Source organism: Ranitomeya imitator, chromosome 1 (assembly GCF_032444005.1).
Source record: "Ranitomeya imitator isolate aRanImi1 chromosome 1, aRanImi1.pri, whole genome shotgun sequence".
NCBI lineage: Eukaryota > Metazoa > Chordata > Amphibia > Anura > Dendrobatidae > Ranitomeya > Ranitomeya imitator.
In genome coordinates, this window is record NC_091282.1 from 861296151 (window position 1) to 861320962 (window position 24812).

Sequence of the window (24812 nt, forward strand, 5' to 3'; positions counted from 1 at the left end):
CCATATAGTTAAGATATGGCCAAAATATTAACTAATACCTCACATATTTTTTATTTGTGTTTTTTGTACTTTATTTTTCGGGGTTCAGTTGGGCCCATTTGGTCTTGTAAATTGTGGTGTCTGTTCACATGGGATGTATTAGGATAGTGCTGGGCAGCCCACCTGCTCTAATAGTACAGGCGTCACTAATAGGTTGTTAACCTGGATGCTGTGCATTGCCATAGTGTGAACAGCGCTACATACAAGTCTTTATGTGCAGTAGTATACCAAGCAGCCACCCCCTCGATTGGTAGGTTGTGAGCAGTTGCCTCATCGGTATTCTTGCATCTGTGTTGCCGCCATCTTAACTACATGGGTCCACTGCATCCAAGTGCATTTGTTTGGAGGCCTAGGCAGGTAAGCATCTCTGCCTTTTTGCTAGTATTTTTTGAATTTTTGGAGGATCTCTAAATCCTCTTTTTGTGCTATATTTGTTACATAAAATTTGGCACCAATGTTGATTTACATTTTTTTAGCATGTATTTCTTCTATAGAGAGGCTGGTACCCAGAATTTCTTTCTGCTGCCTGCATTAAAGAGGTTGTCCAGTCCAAATCGATAAGTCTGCAGTCACTGTGTGTCTGCAGACTTATGGACCCCTTTCTCCAGTGCATGCACTGTGTGCTGCAAGAATTCGCCAGTTTCTGATCCAGGATCACATGGTACGTATATGTTATACATATGCCCATCCAGTGTGCGTGACCTCTCTCCAAACACTTGTATTGAGCGAGACTGTGCCTTGTCTAGTCACACGGCTGACCAGTGTGCGTGGCCTCTCTCCATACACTTGTATTGAGCGAGACCGCGCTTTGTCTAGTCACACGGCTGACCAGTATGCGTGACCTCTCTCCATACACTTGTATTGATCGAGACCGCTCTTTGTCTAGTCACACGGCTGACCAATATGCGTGGCCTCTCTCCATACACTTGTATTGAGTGAGACCGCGCTTTGTCTAGTCACACGGCTGGCCAATGTGTGTGGCCTCTCCATACACTTGTATTGAGCGAGACCGCGCTTTATCTAGTCACACGGCTGACCAGTATGCGTGACCTCTCTCCATACACTTGCATTGAGCGAGACCGCGCTTTGTCTAGTCACACGGCTGACCAATATGCGTGGCCTCTCTCCATACACTTGCATTGAGCGAGACCGCGCTTTGTCTAGTCCCACGGCTGACCAGTGGGTGTGGCCTCTCTCCATACACTTGTATTGAGCGAGACCGCGCTTTGTCTAGTCCCACGGCTGACCAGTGGGTGTGGCTGACTAGCTCCATACACTTGCATTGAGCGAGACCGCGCTTTGTCTAGTCCCACGGCTGACCAGTGTGCGTGGCCTCTCTCCATACACTTGTATTGAGCGAGACCGCGCTTTGTCTAGTCACACGGCTGGCCAGTGGGTGTGGCTGACTAGCTCCATACACTTGCATTGAGCGAGACCGCGCTTTGTCTAGTCCCACGGCTGACCAGTGTGCGTGGCCTCTCTCCATACACTTGTATTGAGCGAGACCGCGCTTTGTCTAGTCACACGGCTGACCAGTATGCGTGGCCTCTCTCCATACACTTGCATTGAGCGAGACCGCGCTTTGTCTAGTCACACGGCTGGCCAGTATGCGTGGCCTCTCTCCATACACTTGCATTGAGTGAGACCGCGCTCTGTCTAGTCACACGGCTGACCAGTATGCGTGGCCTCTCTCCATACACTTGCATGGAGTGAGACCGCGCTTTGTCTAGTCACACGGCTGACCAGTGGGTGTGGCTGACTAGCTCCATACACTTGCATTGAGCGAGACCGCGCTTTGTCTAGTCCCACGGCTGACCAGTGTGCGTGGCCTCTCTCCATACACTTGTATTGAGCGAGACCGCGCTTTGTCTAGTCCCACGGCTGACCAGTGGGTGTGGCTGACTAGCTCCATACACTTGCATTGAGCGAGACCGCGCTTTGTCTAGTCCCACGGCTGACCAGTGTGCGTGGCCTCTCTCCATACACTTGTATTGAGCGAGACCGCGCTTTGTCTAGTCACACGGCTGACCAGTATGCGTGGCCTCTCTCCATACACTTGCATTGAGCGAGACCGCGCTTTGTCTAGTCACACGGCTGGCCAGTATGCGTGGCCTCTCTCCATACACTTGCATTGAGTGAGACCGCGCTCTGTCTAGTCACACGGCTGACCAGTATGCGTGGCCTCTCTCCATACACTTGCATGGAGTGAGACCGCGCTTTGTCTAGTCACACGGCTGACCAGTATGCGTGGCCTCTCTCCATACACTTGCATGGATTGAGACCGCGCTTTGTCTAGTCACATGGCTGACCAGTATGCGTGGCCTCTCTCCATACACTTGCATTGAGTGAGACCGCGCTTTGTCTAGTCACACGACTGGCCAGTGTGCGTGGCCTCTCTCCATACACTTGCATTGATCGAGACCGCGCTTTGTCTAGTCACACGGCTGGCCAGTATGCGTGGCCTCTCTCCATACACTTGCATTGAGTGAGACCGCGCTCTGTCTAGTCACACGGCTGACCAGTATGCATGGCCTCTCTCCATACACTTGCATGGAGTGAGACCGCGCTTTGTTTAGTCACACGGCTGGCCAGTGTGCGTGGCCTCTCTCCATGCACTTGTATTGAGCGAGACTGCACTTTGTCTAGTCCCACGGCTGACCAGTGGTTGTGGCTGACTAGCTCCATACACTTGTATTGAGCGAGACCACGCTTTGTCTAGTCCCACGGCTGACCAGTGGGTGTGGCTGACTAGCTCCATACAAGTAGCCACGCCCACTGGCCTGGAGTGTGTATGAACATGTACATATTCTCCGATCAGAACCCGGTGAATCCCCACAGATCACTGTGCGTGCGCTGGGGGATTCATAAGTCTGCAGTCACCCAGAGTGACTGTAGACATCGATTTGGACTGGACATCCCCTTTAAGCAGGCATACAATAATGACAATTTCAGTATTCTTGTGTCAGCTTGTAATTAGATGGGTTATAGCCAGCTGATAGTAGTGCCCTCTCCTCCACATACTTGACCAGTCGGGCTGGAAGTCCGCTGCATGCCCAAGGCTACGCTCACATCTGGGTCAGAGGCACTTACAGGCAGACTTGATGTTGAGATCAGGGCTTTGTGGGACCAGATAATCACTTCCAGGACTCATTGTTCCTCCTTATGCTGAAGATGGTTCTTCATGACATCGGTTGTGTGTTTGGGGTCATTGCCTCCAAGTTTATTCTACCGAAGGACAATCCGCTATATCTCCCTTGCATGATGGATGCGTACTCGTATAACACATACATTTTTGTACTCGTGATAGTCTTCTGTGTTTAAACCGATAAATAATCCCTTTTTTGGATGCTGACAAGCTCTTCTTTGCACTATGCTGGGATAAGGCGTCTATCAGGCGCTGTTGGTGTCGGCCATGCTTTAGATCTGCACCATGGTTCCTGTTTTAACTGTACCCATTACACAGATGCGACTAAAGCCTAATTTTAAATTTGTTGTTTTCACGTGTATCTTTTCTCATGCATGATCAATCAAATTGGGTTCTTTTAAGAATGCCTAAAAAGTGTCTAAAATACATAATGTATATGGTACAAATCATGAAAGACTTTTTTTTGGCACAAATTGTTCCCAAAATGTGGGGCCTTTAGTTTGAACGATATCCCCCTTTGGGGACACCCTCTCACTGTGGTCACACCACCTTTGCAAATGCACGTTAACAATATTTTGGGCACTTTAACGATATATAATTTTTTTTTCTATGTTGCCACATGATTTAAAGGGAATGTATTATCTGCAAATTACCGATTATGTGACCAGTTCAAGACCAGGCCATTTATCCCCGCTCTAGACCGGGTACATTTTTTTTTTCATACAGTTTAAAACGCTGTAAAACATTTCTTTTGAATATTCAAGTAATTTCTGCTTCTTTTTATGATACACTGGGTTTCGTTTTTCATATCACTGTCATAATGTCGTGTTTTTGTTGTTTTTTTTTTTTGCTTTAAGCGACATTGTTGGAAAACTAAGGGAAATAAGTGTTTTTTCTATTTATTTTTTACAACCACACAAGACCACTAAAATACAATTAATACAAATCTGTCACCACGGTTTTTCTGCCCCATCTAAAAGCATCATGATGTACTGGCAGAGCCGCTGATTCTAGTGATGTATCACTTATTCAGCCGCAGGTGTGATAAAATCACTGTTTTCTCTTCTGTAGATCTAGCCGTTCTCTGAATGCTGAGCCCTGTGTAACCCCGCTCACTCCGTGATTGGCAGATTTCTACTGCGCATAGGCAGAAAGCTGCCAATTAGTGGAGGACATGTGGTTATACAGAGCTCATGAATATAGAGAAATATATGGCAGCAGGTTTTACCAGTTATGTAGTGATAACCTTTTGCTTCTAAATCGTTAATTTTATTAAAACTGCAGCAAGCAGCCCAATAAGTGACACATTGCTGGTATGAGGGTCTCAGGTCTACAATATGCCGTTTACAGATTAGGTGGCCAAAAGCTGCTGACTACTTCCCTTTAAAAATTTGTTTCCCATCCTGTAACATTTTATTTTTATAAATTGGATTATTTTTTTTTTGTTTACCAGGGCGGGGCCAGTAAGAACGATTTGGATTGACAGTGGCATTTTTTTAAATTTTTTTATGTGGTATTTATTTTTTTTGACAACCTCTTGAAATGAATGACTAATGGCAATATTTGCTATGCCAGAAATCTTATTCCAGCAGGGACTGGAGTAGGATTGGTGGTGAGGCGCACACCTAGGTGCACCCTAGTTTTCTGATGCTCCTGACTCATGAAAAGTCAGACTCGTCTCCATAAACCAGGAACGTCTGACTCCTCATCAAGACCAGTGTGAAAGATGAATTGGTCCCGATGTCAATTTCTACCCTCGTTCTGTAGTGTAAATTGCCCAAGAGGTATCAACTGTGCTAGTATTAGAATGCACACAAGGCTTTATAATTCATCCTCATTGTGGTAGTACATATCATTTGTATTTTTTTCTGTTTTTTTTTTTATTAGAGAGAGACTTTCTAAAGAAGCTGTGCTTGGTTTTGACATTGAATGGCCTCCTGTTTATAAAAAGGGTAAAAATGGAAAGGTCTCCCTCATCCAGGTGTGCACGTCAGAAGAAGAATGCTATTTATTTCAGGTTTCATCCATGACAGGTCTGCAATACTTACATATTTCTTCTTACATTGGCATACTGTATATGTATTATGAACACAATTGCATTCACATACAGTGCCTACAAGTAGTATTCAACCCCCTGCAGATTTAGCAGGTTTACACATTTGGAATTAACTTGGCATTGTGACATTTGGACTGTAGATCAGCCTGGAAGTGTGAAATGCACTGCAGCAAAAAAGAATGTTATTTCTTTGTTTATTTTTTTTTTAAATTGTGAAAAGTCTTTTCAGAGGGTCATTTATTATTCAACCCCTCAACCCACCAGAATTCTGTTTGGTTCCCCTAAAGTATTAAGAAGTAGTTTAGGCACAAAGAACAATGAGCTTCACATGTTTGGATTAATTATCTCTTTTTCCAGCCTTTTCTGACTATTTAAGACCCTCCCCAAACTTGTGAACAGCACTCATACATGGTCAACATGGGAAAGACAAAGGAGCATTCCAAGGCTATCAGAGACAAGATCGTGGAGGGTCACAAGGCTGGCAAGGGGTACAAAACCCTTTCCAAGGAGTTGGGCCTACCTGTCTCCACTGTTGGGAGCATCATCCGGAAGTGGAAGGCTTATGGAACTACTGTTAGCCTTCCACGGCCTGGACAGCCTTTGAAAGTTTCCTCCCGTGCCGAGGCCAGGCTTGTCCGAAGAGTCAAGGCTAACCCAAGGACAACAAGGAAGGAGCTCCGGGAAGATCTCATGGCATTGGGGACATTGGTTTCAGTCAATACCATAAGTAACGTACTCCACCGCAATGGTCTCCGTTCCAGACGAGCCCGTAAGGTACCTTTTACTTTCAAAGCATCATGTCAAGGCTCGTCTACAGTTTGCTCATGATCACTTGGAGGACTCTGAGACTGACTGGTTCAAGGTTCTCTGGTCTGATGAGACCAAGATCGAGATCTTTGGTGCCAACCACACACGTGACGTTTGGAGACTGGATGGCACTGCATACGACCCCAAGAATACCATCCCTACAGTCAAGCATGGTGGTGGCAGCATCATGCTGTGGGGCTGTTTCTCAGCCAAGGGGCCTGGCCATCTGGTCCGCATCCATGGGAAGATGGATAGCACGGCCTACCTGGAGATTTTGGCCAAGAACCTCCGCTCCTCCATCAAGGATCTTAAGATGGGTCGTCATTTCATCTTCCAACAAGACAACGACCCAAAGCACACAGCCAAGAAAACCAAGGCCTGGTTCAAGAGGCAAAAAATCAAGGTGTTGCAGTGGCCTAGTCAGTCTCCTGACCTTAACCCAATTGAAAACTTGTGGAAGGAGCTCAAGATTAAAGTCCACATGAGACACCCAAAGAACCTAGATAACTTGGAGAAGATCTGCATGGAGGAGTGGGCCAAGATAACTCCAGAGACCTGTGCCGGCCTGATCAGGTCTTATAAAACAGGGGTCCCCAACTCCAGTCCTCAAGGCCCACCAACATGTCATGTTTTCAGGATTTCCTTAGTCTTGCCCAGGTAATAATTTCATCACCTCTGCAATGCAAAGGAAATCCTGAAAACATGACCTGTTGGTGGGCCTTGAGGACTGGAGTTGGGGACCTCTGTTATAAAAGACGATTATTAGCTGTAATTGCAAACAAAGGTTATTCCACAAAATATTAAACCTAGGGGTTGAATAATAATTGACCCACACTTTTATGTTTAAAATTTATAAAAATTTAACTGAGCAACAAAACTTTTTGGTTTGTAAGATTTATGCATCTGTTAATAAATCCTGCTCTTATTTGAAGTTTGAAGGCTCTAACTTATTTGCATCTTATTAAACCTACTAAATCTGCAGGGGGTTGAATACTACTTGTAGGCATTGTAAGCATTAATTCATGGTGGTGGAGGATATAGATTCGTTTGATATTGATCTTTTAGGCACTGTAGGAATCGGAATCCCGCTGTCAATCTCTGACAGCCGAATTTAACATGCGCAGATAAGGGTGCACTTTCTTACATGCTACCATTGGTGCTCCCCTGACGTGGCCGGCATTCATAGGAGAGTGTGATTTTTGCTATACATAGCAGTGCTGACACAATTCTTTGTATAGCGCAAATGATCGAATGATCGCAGCTCCAAGTCTCCTAAAGGGACTTTTAAATCCATAAAAGGTGAAAAAAGTTTTTAAAAATATGAAAAAAACCTCCCACAATTTATAAATCGCTCCCTTTTGCACCATTAAAAATAAAACATTATTTTACACACCTTTGGTATCGCTGCGTTTGTAAAAGTCTGATCTATCAAAATATAAAGTATATTAATTCAATTGGTAACAAAGAAAAAATCAAAACTCCAGAATTAAGTTGTTTTTTGTCTTCCACAACATCCAATAAGAGGCGATCAAAAATATTGTACCTACCCTAAAATGGTATCCGTAAAAAAAAAGTCCGCTCGGGGTGCAAAAAATAAGAACTCTCTTACGCCCATATCCCCCAAAAATTAAAATGTTATGGGTCTTGGAAAATGGTGACAAAAGAAAATTTTGTTTTCTTACAAATATCTAAATTTATTTTCTCCTTCGCCTCGTTGGGGGACACAGACCATGGGTGTATGCTGCTGCCACTAGGAGGCTGACACTAAGTGATACAAAGAAAGTTAGCCCCTCCTCTGCAGTATACACCCTCCTGCTGGCTCTCAGCTAACCAGTTCTTGCTTAGTGTCCGTAGGAGGCACACGGACGGGTCTGCTGTTACGACCCAAAACTCTTTTTTATTTTTACCTTTTACATTTTTGATTTTACCTTTTTACAACAGACGAAGGGACGACGGATCCTTTCAAGGCTCCTATCTCCCCGAACCATCAACAGGCAAGAACGCGGAGTGTCACCTCTCTGTATCCTCTCCTGCGACGTGGGATGCCATGCCTGAGCTGATTCTTAGGGGCGACGGGTCCCTTCAAGGGCACCGATGTCCCCACAACCTGTACGGACGAGCACATGGAGTGTCACCTCCACGTACCCTCTTCCCCAGCCAGGCCTATTGCCGGACATTCAGCCCTGACCCATCCTAGGTGATTACCCTTTGGATGTACAGAGGCCTACCTCGTGGCGTCCGAGCAGCCCCCTCTGCACCACCACTATTGAAAGCGGATGGTACAAGGAGGCGGATGGTTCCTCTCCACCTCCCTGCTAAAGGGACGATGGATTGAGGGCTTTTCTTTATCCCTGCACCGTCCAAACAGCAGAGGATCTATTCTACTTTTCTGACCTGCTGAACAAAGCTGCATACTCTGCCTTCGGCAGCCACTGTGGTAAGTGCCGGGACTCGAGCGGCTGGAGGGCTCTGCGCAACCGGCATTTTTTTCCCCTTGTTTTTCAGCGGCTGGTCGTTTTTCCCTTTTTCCTGTTCTGCGTCGGCTGGCCCCAAAAATTTAGCCTCCGGCTTCGGGTTTGGTTAGGCCGCAGGCCGGAATCTCCGCCCATGCTAGGCCACGCTTCATGGCTCCGCTTCCCTATTCAGGCGCTTCTCATTCAGGACGAGAACTCTCGCAGCATATTCTCGGCGGCTATCCTCCTGCCGTTTCCAGACACGAGCTGTAAAGAGAGAGAGAGAATTTCGCCTATATGCGTTTTTTTCCACCGGACAAAAAAACGTTGCAGTGGACGTTTTCTCCGCCCACTGGAAACGACTATTTGGTGGTCCGGAAAAAACAGATGAAACGTCTGGCCATCAAGCACAATCCAGCGCTAATACAACTCTATGGGAAAAAACGGATCCGGCGTAAAAAAAAAAAAAAAAGGATCAGTTTTTTTCAAAAAATGCCGGATTGTGCCTGAAACAAAAAAACCTGATGTGTGAAAGCAGCCTAAGGAGACACCGCTCCATCCCTCCCCCCGCACGCACCCCGGCAGCATAAACGCATACGACCAGCAATCTCTGGTCCTAAAGGCACATGACCAGCAAGCTCTGGTCTTAAACGTACATAACCGCATTTCCTGGTCTTAAAGGCTCATGTCCAGTAGTCGCTGGGCTTATAGGTACATGTCCAGCATTCCCTGGTTTTTAAAGACACATGACCAGCATTCACTGGTATTAAAGACCTGACAAGCCTGAAGCCGGTCACCTTTCTCAGAGTACCTAGTTAAAATGAGCTCAGGAGCCCGCCGCCGCCGATCCCAGCTCTTCCCAGAATACCTAGTTCCCCCTCAAGGGGCTTCGCCACTGGCGCAATCCATGGCTTCTCTGACCACGAGATTGAGCCCTCTGTGGTTTGAAGTGCTTGCAAGACCAATATACATGGATCCTCCCGTACATGGGAGCCTTAGGCTAGCAGGGGCCACATGTATTCTAGAAACAGAACAAAATTCTGCATATGAATCGGACGTTGCCTTGGATCTAGACTCGCCAGAGCCTCAGAACAGATGGATTCGTCTATTTAGGCCATCTACCAATCTCTGTAGATTGACAAGGACTACGGTTCTGCTCTAGATCACACAGGGTCCCTCAAAATGGAAGCTAAACCCCTAGCAGTGCATTTGCCATTTTCCTGAACAGCAATCATTCGGATAAGCAGTTCACTGGTGAGTACCATGGCAGCACAGAGGAAAACGCTGGTGTTTTTTTTTGCAGCATGGGAGTCCATGGTTCCAGTCCCACCATGAGCATTTGCAAATGGGCTTGCTCTAGTAGCAGAATCCTCTTCAAGCGCGGTATCAGTAAGATACAAACACTGTGACATGAGATGTCTTGCCTGGTCTGATTTTTTTTTTTTTTTTAAAGGCAATGGGTCCTTCAAAGGACACCGATCTCCTCACACCATCTTCATACGAGCACATGGAGTGTCACCTCCATGTATACTCTACTACTGCCGGGCCTAATGCCAACCAGGTCCACCCGGGGACTTGACCTCCGTGGATGTACAGATGCCCTCCTTTTGGTGTCCGAGCAGTCCCCTTCTGCATCCTCACTATGAGGATGGTTGATCGAGGGTTCATCCTTTTATCTCTGCACCGTTCAAAGATGGCAGCAACTCAAGATATGGTTTTTTCCTCACCTGCTGGTTGCAGCCGCGCACTAAGCCACCTGACAGCTTAACTTCTGTGGTATACCTGCCAGTATCCCTGCCCGATGGATCACCTTTTAAAAAATACCACGGACTGTCAGACAATCTGACTTGTTCCATCTTGCGGCCTCAATTTCAGCGCTCTATTTTTCCTTAGCCACTGAATGGGTTGCTAGCTTCTTTGATTCAGAACATTAACAAAAAAAATGTATGTAAATGTGCTGTAGACCTCACCACAAGGTGTTTGGTCTATGTAGCGTTTGTTACAGATGTTTACAGTGTTGGTCTATATTTGTTTGACTCAGAACAGTAACCTTTTTTCCGGAGACAGTAAGCTGGCCAACTAAATCTACAGGGCGGGAAACTTTGTGGTTCGCCTCTCTGAATGCGGCTAGTTACGTGGCGCTGTCTGCAGCGAATGCTATTTTATTCAGAAGCGTTTCATGGCTCAGAGAACGGAAGCATACTCCGCGTTTAAAAAAAAAAAAAAAAAAAATCTGACATCACTCCCTTACAGAGTGGTCGCTTATTCCGTGAGAAGCTGGGGGCGTTCCCCAAGCAGGAACAAAGGATCGCAGGTATCCTATAGACCCAACCAGCAGTGTAAGGGTTGTCTAGGACAGTCTAGGTCTTTGGGGATCTTGGTCCCTAAAAAAGGGGACCGAAAAGTAAGACCTATCCTAGACCTCAAACTTCTAACAAGCTTCACAAGGTCCTCCTTCTTCAGATGGAGTTCCTCCACTCGGCCATCACTTCAATGGGAAAAGGGTGGAGTTTTCTGCTATCCATCGACATTCGGGATCCTCTCCCTCACATTACTAATTTCCTCTTTCCAAAAATTCCTTTGCCTTTCCATTCGCAAACAGCACTTTCAAGTTACGACCTTGCCCTTCAGCCTTGCATCCACTCCCAGAGTGTTCGCCATTATCATGGCGGCTGTCATGTCTCTCTTGCAGTCTGGGTGCGTGGCCGTCCTGCCCTACCTGGTCGACTTTCCAGCCATTCTTCCTGGACTGCGCTGAGTCCGTTTTTATATATACCTTGCGATACCTTTCCTCACCTGGGCTGGCAGATAGACTTAGATAGTTCTTCCTCATTTCCAGCCCAGCAGATATCCTTTTTAAGGATGATCCTGGACACCTCCAGAGAGTTGCTATCCCTCCCTTGAAACAAGGCTGTGTCTCTTCAACAGGGAGCCCCTCATTTCAGACAAGACTGGCCACTTGGCAACTCTGGCAAAGGCCAGAAGGGCCTTTCTGGTCATGGGCTGCCTTGTCTGCTACATCGTTAACAGAATCAGGTTCTCAAGACAGGGCTGAATTTTAGCCCCAGTCCGTACCTTCCCTCATTCTATCTGATTTGCTTCGAGGGTCCTATGAAAAAAAAAAAATGGTGGGAACGGAGGCAGTTCTCTTCGCTCCGCTTGTTTTCTGCAGGTCAAATAGGTTCCCAGAGAGTAGTCTCTGAGCGTCTTTCTCGTCCGGGAGAGATCCTTTCTCCCGGTTTAATGGTTACTAGTGACTACGCAGCGTTACTGCACTGCTCAAGGCCTCTGGTTATTTCGGGAATCCAGTCTCCCAATCAGTTTTCTGGGGACCCCAACGGTACCACTGCTCCTACAGCAGATCCAATGCCTTCTGGCAGGTGGTCTCCCCAACCGTATTCAATCGGATTTTGTCACGGCTGTGCCATACGTCTATCATCTAACAGGTACCCGCGGTCAGGCACCTTGACCTACGTGCCTCGCACTCTGATGGACCGAGATCTACCATTCGGTGATCTCTGTACCACTCACCCCAGGGATGGAACTCTGGGCGGCAGTTTTTTCCTCAGCCACCAAGGTCTCACCTCAAGTGAGTGAGAACTTCATCCGGAAATCTTCCATCAGATCTGCCTTCACTGGAGCACTCCAGATGTAGATCGGATGGCGACCAGAGTGAACACCAGTGTACTCCAGTTCACTGTTCTGCCTCGAGATTCAAAAGCCATCACAGGGCATATTCTGGTTCTTCCGTCATACCAGCTCTATCACGCCTCTTCCGCTAATTCTGAGAGTTTTTAGGAAGCAGGAAGGCCCCAGTAATCCTGGGATATTCGCACTGACCAAGTTAGGTGTTAGGTTTTTTTTGTTTGCGGAACTACTATTTTTCCTTCTTATTGCAACAAAACTGCAAGTAGGGACTTTCTCGCAGAGAGTTTTTCACATGTGGTTCCTCTCTATCGCTTATCGTTACACTTTGGGACTTTAATAGTCCGGGGGGCCTTACAGTAGTCTCCTTGTGATCGGGATAGACTTTACTACCTGCAAGGTCCCCCCTCTTTTCTCTGCGATCACGCCATCCAGAAGAGTCTTCGGAGCTGGCCGCTCTGTTCCTTCAGACTTTTTTCCTTATTACCATCAAGGCAAGGTTGTCCTCAGGCTGTCCCCATCCCTTGTTTCCAAGGCGGTATCGTACGGTTACGAGGGCATCATTCTTTCCTCAGCTCTTCGGCACCAGTCCACAAAACAAAAGGGTTCCCCATACCCTGGACAATGTGAGTGCCCTGAGTAGCTACGTGTCGAGGATGGCATCCTTCCGGAGAAGGGACACTCCATTTGGGCTTCCTGATGGTTACAGGGATGGCTTAGCCTTTTCTTCAGCTATGATAGCCTTGTGGATTCTTTACACCATCCAGAAGTCCTTCCGTGTTAGACGTCAGTCTGTGTTCACGCCACTCTGTCAATCGAGGTTTTTCTTGGGTTCCAGACACCAGGCGTCAGCAAAGCATGTCTGTCAACTTTGCGGGTTCGTCCAGTCCGCATGCACCCTTGAAGCACTATATTTCCCAGACTTTCCCCTGACGTTAGTCTGGGCAGATGAACTCTGCAGGCCCCGGTGGCGCACTTGTAAGTAGTATTACACAGGGCCTGACTTAATGTTGTTCCCACCCAGGGACTGCTTTGGGACGTCCCACGGTCTGTGTCCCCCAATGAGGCGAAGGAGAAATAGAGATTTTTGTGTACTCACCGTAAAATCCTTTTCTCCGAGCCATTCATTGGGGGGGACAGCTCCCACCCTGTTATTAGCTTGTGCTTGTTTTTATAATTTGAAATGCTATACTGTCATATATAATTAGACATGCTATACTCTCATATGTTATGTAATTTGAAGTTCCACTCACATTTTTTTTGTATTTCAAAATATGTGTCAAAAATGGATTTTCAGTGTGTAGTAAAATACTTACTGGTGGCTCTCTTCTACTGTTTCTGACAACACTCCAATCCCTGTCTGTTATATTGGGACAGCAGCACTGACTGGCCGGAAGTCACTTCTGACTGTCACATTCTCTCTTAACCCCTTCCCGACCAGGCTATTTTCCGTTTTTGCGCTTTCATATTTTTGGCCCCTTCTTCCAAGAACCATAAATTAATGTTTCCTTCCATACAGCTTTTGTGAGGGCTTGTACTTTTGAATGACACCATCCATTTTATCATGTGGTGTACTGGAAAGCCGGGAAACAAATTCCAAGTGTGGCAAAATAGTGGAAAAGGCACAATATATTTAGTTTTTTTATTTACATAACATGTGTTCATGTTACAGTAAAAATGACCTGTCAATATGATTGTCTAGTTCACTAGAATTAAGCAGATACCAAGCATGCATAGTTTTTATTTAAGTAGTGTAAAAAAAATTCAGAAATTTAAAAAAAAAAAAAGAATTAAAAAAAATGCATGTCACCATTTTGGGATGTGAACCTATGGAAGGCTTATTTTTCGTACCCAAAGTAGATGTTTTTATTAATATCACTTTGTGGTAGATCTAATGTTTTGATCATGTCTTAGTACATTGTTGTTGTCTTTGTTGTGTCACCGTTCTCCACATCCTTGGGATGCAGACAGCGGTGAATACATTAGTGGAAGATGTCGCCACTGGCTCCATATTTCACCAATCAGCGTGTGAGACAGCAGACACCATGACATCATTGCTTCGCACTGCTGAGACTCAGAGCTCTGGGGAAACGTGGTTTTATAGAATAGGCGATGTGTGGCACATGCTGTACATCAGGCCATTTGGGACACATGCTGTATATAAGAGGCCATGTGGGGCTCATGCTGTTTATGAGAGGCTGTGTGGGGCACATACTGCATTTATGGGGCTTTGTGAGGCTCCTGCTGTGTATAACAGGCAATTTTGGGGCTCATACTGTATATAGGAGGCTATGCGGGGGCTTATACCATATATAGGAAGCTATGTGGAGCTCATGCTGTATGTAAGGGGCTGTGTTTGGGCTCTTACGGCATATAAGGAGGCTGTATGCTGGCTTATACGGTATATAGCGGGATGTCGGCACACTTGATGATGCTCAATATTAAATGACTAGCTGTTTCCACGTTCATTCGGCACGTTCATTGATATCTAATTAACGCTGCTGGTGGTTATGCAATTAAATGTACGTTTACCTTGGCTGAAGTGGTTTAATTACATAGAAAGGAAGTGCTGCATGTGGTAATGTGTGGGGACGGAGCCTCGTGTGGTAATGTGTGGGGACGGAGCCTCGTGTGGTAATGTGTGGGGATGGAGCCTTGTGTGGTAATGTGTGGGGATGGAGCCTCGTGTGGCAATGTGTGGGGACGGAGCATCGTGTGGCGACAGAGCATCGTGTGGTAATGTGTGAGGACGGAGCATCGTGTGGTAATGTGTGGGGACGGAGCCTTGTGTTGTAATGTGTGAGGACAGAGCCTCGTGTGGTAATGTGTTTGGACGGAGCCTCGTGTGGTAATGTGTGTGGACGGAGCCTCGTGTGGTAATGTGTGGGGACGGAGCATCGTGTGGTAATGTGTGAGGACGGAGCATCGTGTGGTAATGTGTGGGGACGGAGCCTTGTGTTGTAATGTGTTTGGACGGAGCCTCGTGTGGCAATGTGTGTGGACGGAGCCTCGTGTGGTAATGTGTGGGGACGGAGCCTCGTGTGGTAATGTGTGAGGACGGAGCCTCGTGTGGTAATGTGTGAGGACGGAGCCTCGTGTGGTAATGTGTGAGGACGGAGCCTCGTGTGGTAATGTGTGAGGACGGAGCCTCGTGTGGTAATTTGTGGGGACGGAGCCTCGTGTGGTAATGTGTGGGGACGGAGCCTCGTGTGGTAATGTGTGGGGACGGAGCCTCGTGTGGTAATGTGTGGGGACGGAGCCTCGGGTGGTAATGGGGTGGGGGGCGGGATTATGTGTGGTGGGGTGGAGCTACTGTGCATGGGGCGGGATAAGCGAGTAATCACGATGCCTCTTATATATATAGATACAATTAATATTAGCATAACATAAGTGTAATTAATATATTAATATTGATCGTAATCAATTTTAGCCTATTGGTTCGGTCCTCCATAGTAGTCATTATAGCAGTCAGGAAAATGAATTGCGCACCCCCTTGTTACAGCATTGCACTGGAAAATGACACCGCATTTCTAAAATGTAGCTAGTGAACTAGTAAGAGGACTATGCAGTGTAGTATGTAAATGCAATTTATCTTTCTCAGGTTTAAAGAATGTGTTGGATTGTCTATATCACACAGGTTTTCCTAAGGGTCTTAAAAGACTGCTTGAAGACAAGTCTGTAAAAAAGGTTGGCGTTGGTATTGAAGGTGACCAATGGAGATTATTGAGCGACTGTGACCTGAAATTGAAAGGATTTATCGAACTTACTGATTTGGCCAACGAAAAAGTATGTAACATTTGGAGCTTTTTATAATATATTTGTGTACACATTCCTATTAAATGCAGGTATCATTTCTCTCTTTTTCTCTCTTTTTTTTTTTTTTTTTCTTTGTATCTGTCTGGTACGAATGCTGAACTCTTAATTTTCGGGTTCACCGATCTCTATTTGTTAAAGGTACCTTCACACTCAGCGACGACGCAGCGATACCGACAACGATGTCGATCGCTGCAGCGTCGCTGTTTGGTCGCTGGAGAGCTGTCACACAGACAGCTCTCCAGCGACCAACGATGCCGGTAACCAGGGTAAACATCGGGTTACTAAGCGCAGGGCCGCGCTTAGTAACCCGATGTTTACCCTGGTTACCAGCGTAAAAGTTAAAAAAAACAAACACTACATACTTGCATTCCGCTGTCTGTCCCCGGCGCTGTGCTTTCCTGCACTGACTGTGATCACAGCGGCCGGAAAGCAGAGCGGTGACGTCACCGCTGTGCTTTCCGGCTGGCCGGCGCTCACAGCCAGTGCAGGAAGCATAGCGTCGGGGACAGACAGCGGAAGGTAAGTATGTAGTGTTTGTTTTTTTTAACTTTTACGCTGGTAACCAGGGTAAACATCGGGTTACTAAGCGCGGCCCTGCGTTTAGTAACCCGATGTTTACCCTGGTTACCAGTGAAGACATCGCTGAATCGGCGTCACACACGCCGATTCAGCGATGTCTGCAGGGAGTCCAGCGACGAAATAAAGTTCTGGATTTTCTGCAGCGACCAACAACATCACAGCAGGATCCTGATCGCTGCTGCCTGTCAAACTGAACGATATCGCTAGCCAGGACGCTGCAACGTCACGGATCTCGCTAGCGATATCGTTCAGTGTGACGGTACCTTAAGACTGACTTAGTTGTAAGACTCCTTGTAGATTGTAAGCTTGCGAGCAGGGACCTCACCCCTAATGTCACTGTTTAAATTGTCTTAACTTTTACTGAATTTATTGTTTGTACATGTCCCCGCTTGATTGTAAAGTGCTGCGGAATATGTTGGCGCTATATAAATAAAAATTATTATTATTATTAAGACTGCTCTCTTCCAAACTGTTTCTTTGATCACACTATTTAATACTGTAACTTAACTGAGCGTGTTAGGTTAACTCGATGAGAAAGCAAAATGCATCACTGTCTGACAACAGCCAATGTGAGGTTTTATGCCAACCCCATACTGGAGAAATCAGATCAAATCAAATCAAATTGAGTTGATAGCTAGCTTTAGTGTTTTAACCCCTTAACCGCCGATATGCATTAAAACTGCGGTCATTAAGGGTACGTATTCCCTTATTGCCGTTTTATAATGGCAATCGGGAATAAGGAAATAGCACCACTGAGCGGCGGCGATTCCCGTGGGTGTCAGCTGTACAATACAGCTGACACCATGCAGTATCGGACCCAACCATTTTTGCGACCGACCGGGGCCAATTAACCCCTTAAATACAGCTGTCAAGACCATGTGATGACCCCCGGGTATGGTGGCCTGTGATATCCAGCAATAAGCTGGGTCTCACAGGCATAATCAGTGAGACATTAAGGCTATGTGCACACGTTCAGGTTTTTTCGTGCTTTTTCGCGATAAAAACGTGATAAAAATGCATAAAAAACACATACATATGCATCCTATCATTTTGAATGCATTCTGCAATTTTTGTGCACATGATGCGTTTTTTTCCGCAAAAAAAGCGCATCGCGGTAAAAAAAGCAGCATGTTCATTAATTTTGCGGATTTTTCACATTTTTCCTGCTATTTAATGCATTGGGGAAAAAACGCGCAAAAAAAGGCAAACGCATAAAAAACGCGAAAAAAATGCATGCGGATTTCTGGCAGAAATGTCCTGTTTTTGTCAGGAAAACATGTGTACACACCCTAAGGTGTCTCATATACTGCTATACATGAGTACAACAATGTATGAGACAAGTGATCACAATAAAAGTTATACATGTGCCACAGTGAAAAAAAGTAAAATTAAAATTTTTTTTAAAAAATTCACACAAATCCCTAAAATCCGTTTTGCCACTCAAAATGCAGTGTTTCTGATAAAAAAAAAAACAAAAAAAAAACCCTTACTCATAATTGGTATTGCCACGTCCGAGACTGCCTGCTCTATAAAAGTGGCACATTATTTATTCTGTTGGGTGATCGTCGTAAAAAAATAAAAATAAATAATAATGAAAAACTCCAAAAATGTTGCTTTTTTGTTATGCTGACTCACAAAAGAGTAAATACAAAGCAATCAATAAGTCATATTTACAAAAAAAAATGGGATAAAAAAAGCACCAAGCCATCCTGCAAAAAACAAGCCCTAATATGGCTCATTCGGCAAAAAAAGAAAAGTGAGCTCTCAGAATCTGATGATGCAAAAACAAATTCATTTTTGTAAAATATTGCTTTTAGTCTGTAAATGGAGCAAAGCAGTAAAAAAAAAAATATATAAATCTGGTATCGCTGTAATAGTACAGACCTGATGAACAAATCGGTCTTATCATTTTAACCGCACAGTGAATGGCTTAAAAATAAAAACAATAAATGAATTGCTGGGTTTTGTTCATTCTGTGTCTGAAAAATGTGAATAAAAAGCGATCAGAAAATATTATGTGCCCAAAATGGTCCCAAACAAAATCTGCAACTCGTCCTGTAAAAAATAAGCCCTCACACAGCTCTGTTCGCCAAAACACAAAGTTACAGTTCTCAGAATATGGCGACAAAAAAAATACTTACCGTATATAAAAAAGCATTTCTAGTGTGTGATAGCAGCAAAACCTAAAAAAAAAACTACCGTATATAAATCTTGTATCACTGACCCGAAGAATAAATCTGCCTCATCACTTATCCCCCATGTTGAACCCCACAAAAATAAAAATAACTATGCTTGTACTGCTGGCTAAAAATAAGGTTCGGCTCACGTTTACTAGTAAAATTTAATATTTCCACGTCTCAATGTTATAAAGTTCTGTGAGGCACCTATAGGTTCAAAATACTCACTACACCCCGTAGGTGACTTCCTTGAGGGGTCTAGTTTACAAAATGGCGTTACATGTGGAGGATTTCTGCTGTTTTCACATGTCAGCGGCTCTTTAAATGTGACATTGCATTCACAATCTATTCCAGGCAAATAGCGATCTTACCTTTCCAAGCTGTGCCCCAAGTTTTTGACCCCATATGCGGTACTGTTGCGTTCTGGACAAATTGCACAGCAAATTATGGAGTCTGTTTTCTCCTATTATCCATTATAAAAATTACAAAATTGGGGCGCAAAAAACATTTTTTTGTGAAAAGAATGAAAATGTTCAATATGGCGACCTAATATTATCAAATTCTATGTAGTACCTGTGGGTTCAAAATGCTCACTATACCCCTGGATAAAATCCTTGAGGGGCGTAGTTTCCAAAATGGGGTAACTTATGTGGATTTTTCATTGTTTAGGCACATCAGGGGCTCTCCTAACGCAACATTTTCATCCCCTAATTATTCCTGCCAATTTTGCATTCAAATGGTCAAATGACGCTCCTTCCCTTCCGAGTCCTGCCGTGCGCCCAAACAGTGGTTTCTCCTCGCATATGTGTTATTGGAATGCTCAGAAAAAAATGCACAACAAATTTTAGTTTCCATTTTCTCCTGATACCCTAGTGAAAATAAGACATTTGGATCTAAAGTAAAAAATTTTGTGAAAAAAAAATTTAAATGTTCATTTTTTTCCTTCCAGATTGCTTTATTACATGTGAAGCATCAGAAGTGTTAATAAACTTCTTGAATGTGGTTTGGAGCAACTTGAAGGCTGCAGTTTTTACCATGATGTCACTTTTGGGTATTCGCTGTCATATAGGCCCCCCAAAGTTACTTCAAATGTGAGGTGGTCCCTAAAAAAACATGGTTTTGTAAATTTTGTTAGAAAAATGAGAAATCGCTGATGAACTTTTAACCGTTCTAACTTCCTAACACAAAAAAAAATTGTATCCAAAATTGTGCTGATGTAGGGTATACACGTGGGAAATGTTATGTATTCGCTATTTTGTGTGATATGACTCTCTGATTTAAGGGCATAAAAATTAAGCTTGAAAATTGCAACATTTTCAAAAGTTTTGCCAAATTTCTGTTTTTTTCATAAATCAATGCAAGTCATAACGAAGAAATTTTACAACTATTGCAAAGTACAATATGTCACGAAAAAATAATCTGTTAAAGTGTTCCAGAGTTATAACCACATAAAGTGACACTGGTCAGAATTGTAAAATTTGGCTTGATCATGAAGGTCAAAATTGGTTCGGTCACAAAGGGGTTAAAATATACTTTTGTCTTACTTGTTTATACATTTAATATTTTTTTGTATATAGTTTTTCATATAATATATATAATTTTTTTTACTATTTGTAGCTTCAGTGTAAGGAAAAGTGGAGTCTGAATGGCTTGGTCAAACATCTATTCAATAAGCAACTTCTGAAAGATGACTCTGTGCGTTGCAGTGACTGGGATCGATTTCCCCTTAGTGAGGACCAGAAGCTCTATGCTGCCTCAGATGCTTATGTAAGTTACAATGACATTAAATATCTTATCTGTGATGACTCTGCTGTCGAATGTCCAGGGACCAGGTGCTCCTTCCCTGTCCTCCCAGGACCAGGTGCTCCTTCCCTGTCCCTAACGCTAGGGGTGCCCTAGCTCGCCCTGTTTCCTGGGTTACTTCTGGTGGAGAAGATGCCGGGGCCACGTACCTTGCCTTAGCTCCTGATTCCACCCTCAGTCTGTTCCCTTTCCCCACCCAGGGAAGAGGGGAATAGTGTTGTACCGTAATACACCAACCAGACTAGCAAGGTAATACAAACAGGGGAAACAAAAAATAGCAAATATACACACACAAACAGAGAAATGCATCGGGGTGTGAAGAATTGGGTAAAACCAAAGTAGGAGAAGAAAGGAAATTATCACACACTCAAAACCTAGTAGGAGTCACCGATAAATCCACCAAATGCCTTTCTCCATTAAACACAAACAACACCCTTCAGCCTTGCAGCATAAGCTTGCACTGACAATGAGTGCTAGCCAGGGCCCAGATTATAGAGGAGATGGGAGTGGCTAACAGTGAACAGCTGAAAGCCTAATCTCTCCAGGATGTCTCAGCTGAGCAGATTAACCCCTACACTGCCCAAAGAAATGTAACTATTTAATAAGAAGCTGAAATGCTTCTAACCAGTGCAGAAGTGGGAGAAATCAGATGCTGCAGTCTTCTGGCTCCTCTCTGGCATGGTAAATCCGTGACGACATCATTTTTTTTTTCTTCAGTTGATAAATAAATTTATGGATTAAACTATTATCTTATGTGTTTAATATATATTATACCAGTCTCACTACTTAGCTGGCAAAGTTGTGCCACAGAAAGTGACATTTTAGGCAGCCATGGCGTCAGTGCAGCTGACAAGTAGACCTTCTTCCACAATTGGTTGGATGTAATAATTGGGTTACTACATGGCTTGTGGGCCTCAGACAATCTCAAGTTGAGCTCTCTACTTAAAGGGAACCTGTCACCCCGTTTATTCAGATTGAGATAAAAATACTGTTAAATAGGGCCTGCGCTGTGCGTTACAATAGTGTATGTAGTGTACCCTGATTCCCCACCTATGCTGCGAAATACATTACCAAAGTCGCCGTTTTCGCCTGTCAATCAGGCTGGTCGGGTGGGCGTGGTCACAGCGCTGTTTCTTCCTCAGCTTTACATTGGTGGCGTAGTGGTGAGCGCATGTTGAAGTAACGAATCCACTGCGCACACATGAATAAGCAGCGCGCGATCTGCGCTATTACCCCCTGTCATCGGTGGGGGCGGCCATCTTCCTGGGGCCGCGCGTGCGCAGATGGAGTGCTCTGCTGCACGGGGCTTCAGGAAAATGGCCGTGGGATGCCGCGCGTGCGCAGAAGAGAGTTTGCATCTCGGCTTTAGGTAAATGGCCGCCGCGATCTCTTCTGCGCACGCGCAGCATCCCGCGGCCATTTTCCTGAAGCCCCGTGCAGCAGAGCAATCCATCTGCGCACGCGCGGCCCCAGGAAGATGGCCGGCCCCAGGAAGATGGCCGCCCCCACCGATGACAGGGGGTAATAGCGCAGATCGCGCGCTGCTTCTTCACGTGCGCGCAGTGGATTCGTCACTTCAACATGCGTACACCACTACGCCACCAACGTAAAGCTGAGGAAGAAACAGCGCTGTGACCACGCCCACCCGACCTGACCAGCCTGATTGACAGGCAAAAACGGTGACTTTGGTAAAGTATTTCGCAGCATAGGTGGGAAATCAGGGTACACTACATACACTATTGTAACGCACAGCGCAGGCCCTATTTAACAGTATTTTTATCTCAATCTGAAAAAACGGGGTGACAGGTTCCCTTTAAGTTTGCTAGGCGTCAGTTGGCAGGGCTTCTTACAGGGAATATGTCAGCAAGTTTTTACATATGTCAGTTGTGGTGCAGCTGTCTAGGCCCCAAATCAGGTTGGAATTACACTGGGTTTGTGCCTGTGCCCTTGAACATGTCCCAGTGCAATTCTAACCTGATTTGCTCATCACTCCTGTGCTAGATTTTTCATGACTAGCAGATTTGATTTAGTCCCCCTAATAAATTAATACTTTTTGTTAGAGATTAGATATGCTAGCCATAAAAAAAAATCTACCGTAGAAATGATAAGCAAAGTCAGGTTGAAAGTGCACTGGGGAAATATATATATATAGTGTTTCTAGCGTGACAAATATAGGCAACCTATGGAGATTAAAGCTTGTATGGAAAAACATATTTGCTTTGAGGTGTTGGGCTGTAGCTTGGGATGTACTGTGACTGAAAGTTTCACTCTGATACACTCCTATGCTTTTTTCGACTAATTTACATGTGGCAGTGTTTCTCCGAGATTGGATTACTATAGGAATTGGTGTTATGTGACCTACACTGACGAGCAAAAGGGTCACAATGATTAGAATTTTTGACTTACAGGCTCCATATCTCACCATCCACTACTGCTTCGAATAGGAAAAGACCATCATTTGATAGACAATAACCTTGGCTATCTAAGACATAAATTCGACTTGCAACTGTTTAGCATATGATTAGTTATGCAGATTCTTCTCATGCCACTGCGTTGTTACCATTTTGCTCTTAAATATCTAAATGTTAAGTTTTACTGTTTTGTTAGTATTTTGTAAATCCACCTTTAGCTTTCAACACTGCCTGAATACTTCTGGGCATGCTCTCAATCAGATTCATACATGTCTTGACCAAAATCAGATCCCAGGTCTCTTCTACACGTTCCCAAAGTTGGTGCTTGCTGGTCAACTCACTTGGGTATGTATGCAGCTTTTTCTTGATTGGGTTGAGGTCTGGGGACTGTGGGATCTATTCCAGCATCTCTATTTCATTGTCATTGAACCATTTCTTCATCAATCTCGACTTATGCTTCTGGTCGGTACCTTTCATATCATAGTACTTGTGTGTGCAGTAAGGCTAAGTTCACAAACCCATGCTAAAACACATGCAGACGTATGTTTAAGCAGCGTTTTTTATCCACATCAGCTTACACATGACGGCAAAAAAACAATACTGCTTGTGTATATGTTTTTTTCCTGCGTTTGCATTGTTTATGCGCATGCGTTCGATATTTCCAAGAGGGTGTGTCTCAATGGGCGTGTCTCAAAACAGTTCCTGGACATGTGCAGTCCGATGTACGCAAGCGCATCGAACGCATGCATACGCATGTCCTTTCGTAGGCATGCGTTTCCATAGACAGTAATGCGTTTTTTTGAGGCACTCAGCCGCATGCGCATGCCTGTGCATATTTGATGGATTTTTGACGCCTCCAAAAATGCAGCATGTTGCGTTTGCCGTGCCCCACCGCACACCGCGAAATGATGCATGCGTATGCAAAAGCATGCAATGCATACACCATGTTAAATATTTGTATGCATGACGCATATGGATCTAACGCTGCACACAAATGTGAAACCAGCCTAACTCATCTTTTAGGATACTCACAAATTTCTCAGCGTTGAGCCCATCAATGATCCTGATCAAGTGTTCAACACCTTTGGCTGTGAAACAACCCATATCATCAGGCTTCCTCCACCGAACTTGACAGTTCCTTCAAATTTTCGATCCCTCAGCCCATTTTTCCCTTGTTACTTCCAGACCCATTTGCACGCATCAGAGCTTATCTATTGACTTTCTTCTCATATCTTCTAATCGCCTATTTCGAATCTTCTACTGTCCACTTTCTGTACTTTTTTGCAAACTTGAGCCAACTCTTATGACTATATTGAAGTCGAGGCTTCTTCACCTTATGTTCAGGCCACTATTCAAAACTTGTGAAACGTGCGTCACACGGTGCTTGCATTGATGTCTGTGATTTCACTATTATAAAGCATATGAGCCACCTTGACTGCCTTGGTTGTCGTGGCAGAATTAATAGACCTTGTGATGAGCCAACTTGTTGACTCTGACATTACTTGGACAGCCCTCTCTTGGCTTTTGAATGAATGGATGGACTTCATTTGTATTCTTCCAGCTGTCATGGCACTCATATTGCGCAATTTGGTGATTTTCTTGGCCTAGAGACTATCGATGAGCTGGATGATGCTGGTTCTCTATTCTCGGGAAATCTTCTTCATGGCTGCTCTTCGATTCGAACCAGTGACCTTTTGGTTGGAAATCATCCTAATAACACACTGCATTGAGTGATTAGTGAATATGAGAACAGGTTTTATTTTGGAGTATTCAGGAAGAAAATATTTTTCTTCCACCAGGAGCAAAACCGTAATAATACAGTGACATGACAATAATCTGCATAACTACCGTATATACTCGAGTATAAGCCGAGATTTTCAG

General features: G+C 44.7%; 1 protein-coding gene across 3 annotated transcripts in view; it reads left to right on the forward strand.

The window, feature by feature from the left end:
* The window catches only part of WRN (WRN RecQ like helicase), a 234382-nt gene that overhangs the window by 14985 nt on the left and 194585 nt on the right, over positions 1-24812 (forward strand). For all 3 annotated transcript variants that reach the window (XM_069742190.1, XM_069742199.1, XM_069742208.1), the window contains exons 4-6: positions 5072-5217; positions 15783-15931; positions 20335-20484. In XM_069742190.1, coding sequence (XP_069598291.1) covers positions 5072-5217; positions 15783-15931; positions 20335-20484 — 445 coding nt within the window. The remainder of the gene's footprint in view (positions 1-5071; positions 5218-15782; positions 15932-20334; positions 20485-24812) is intronic.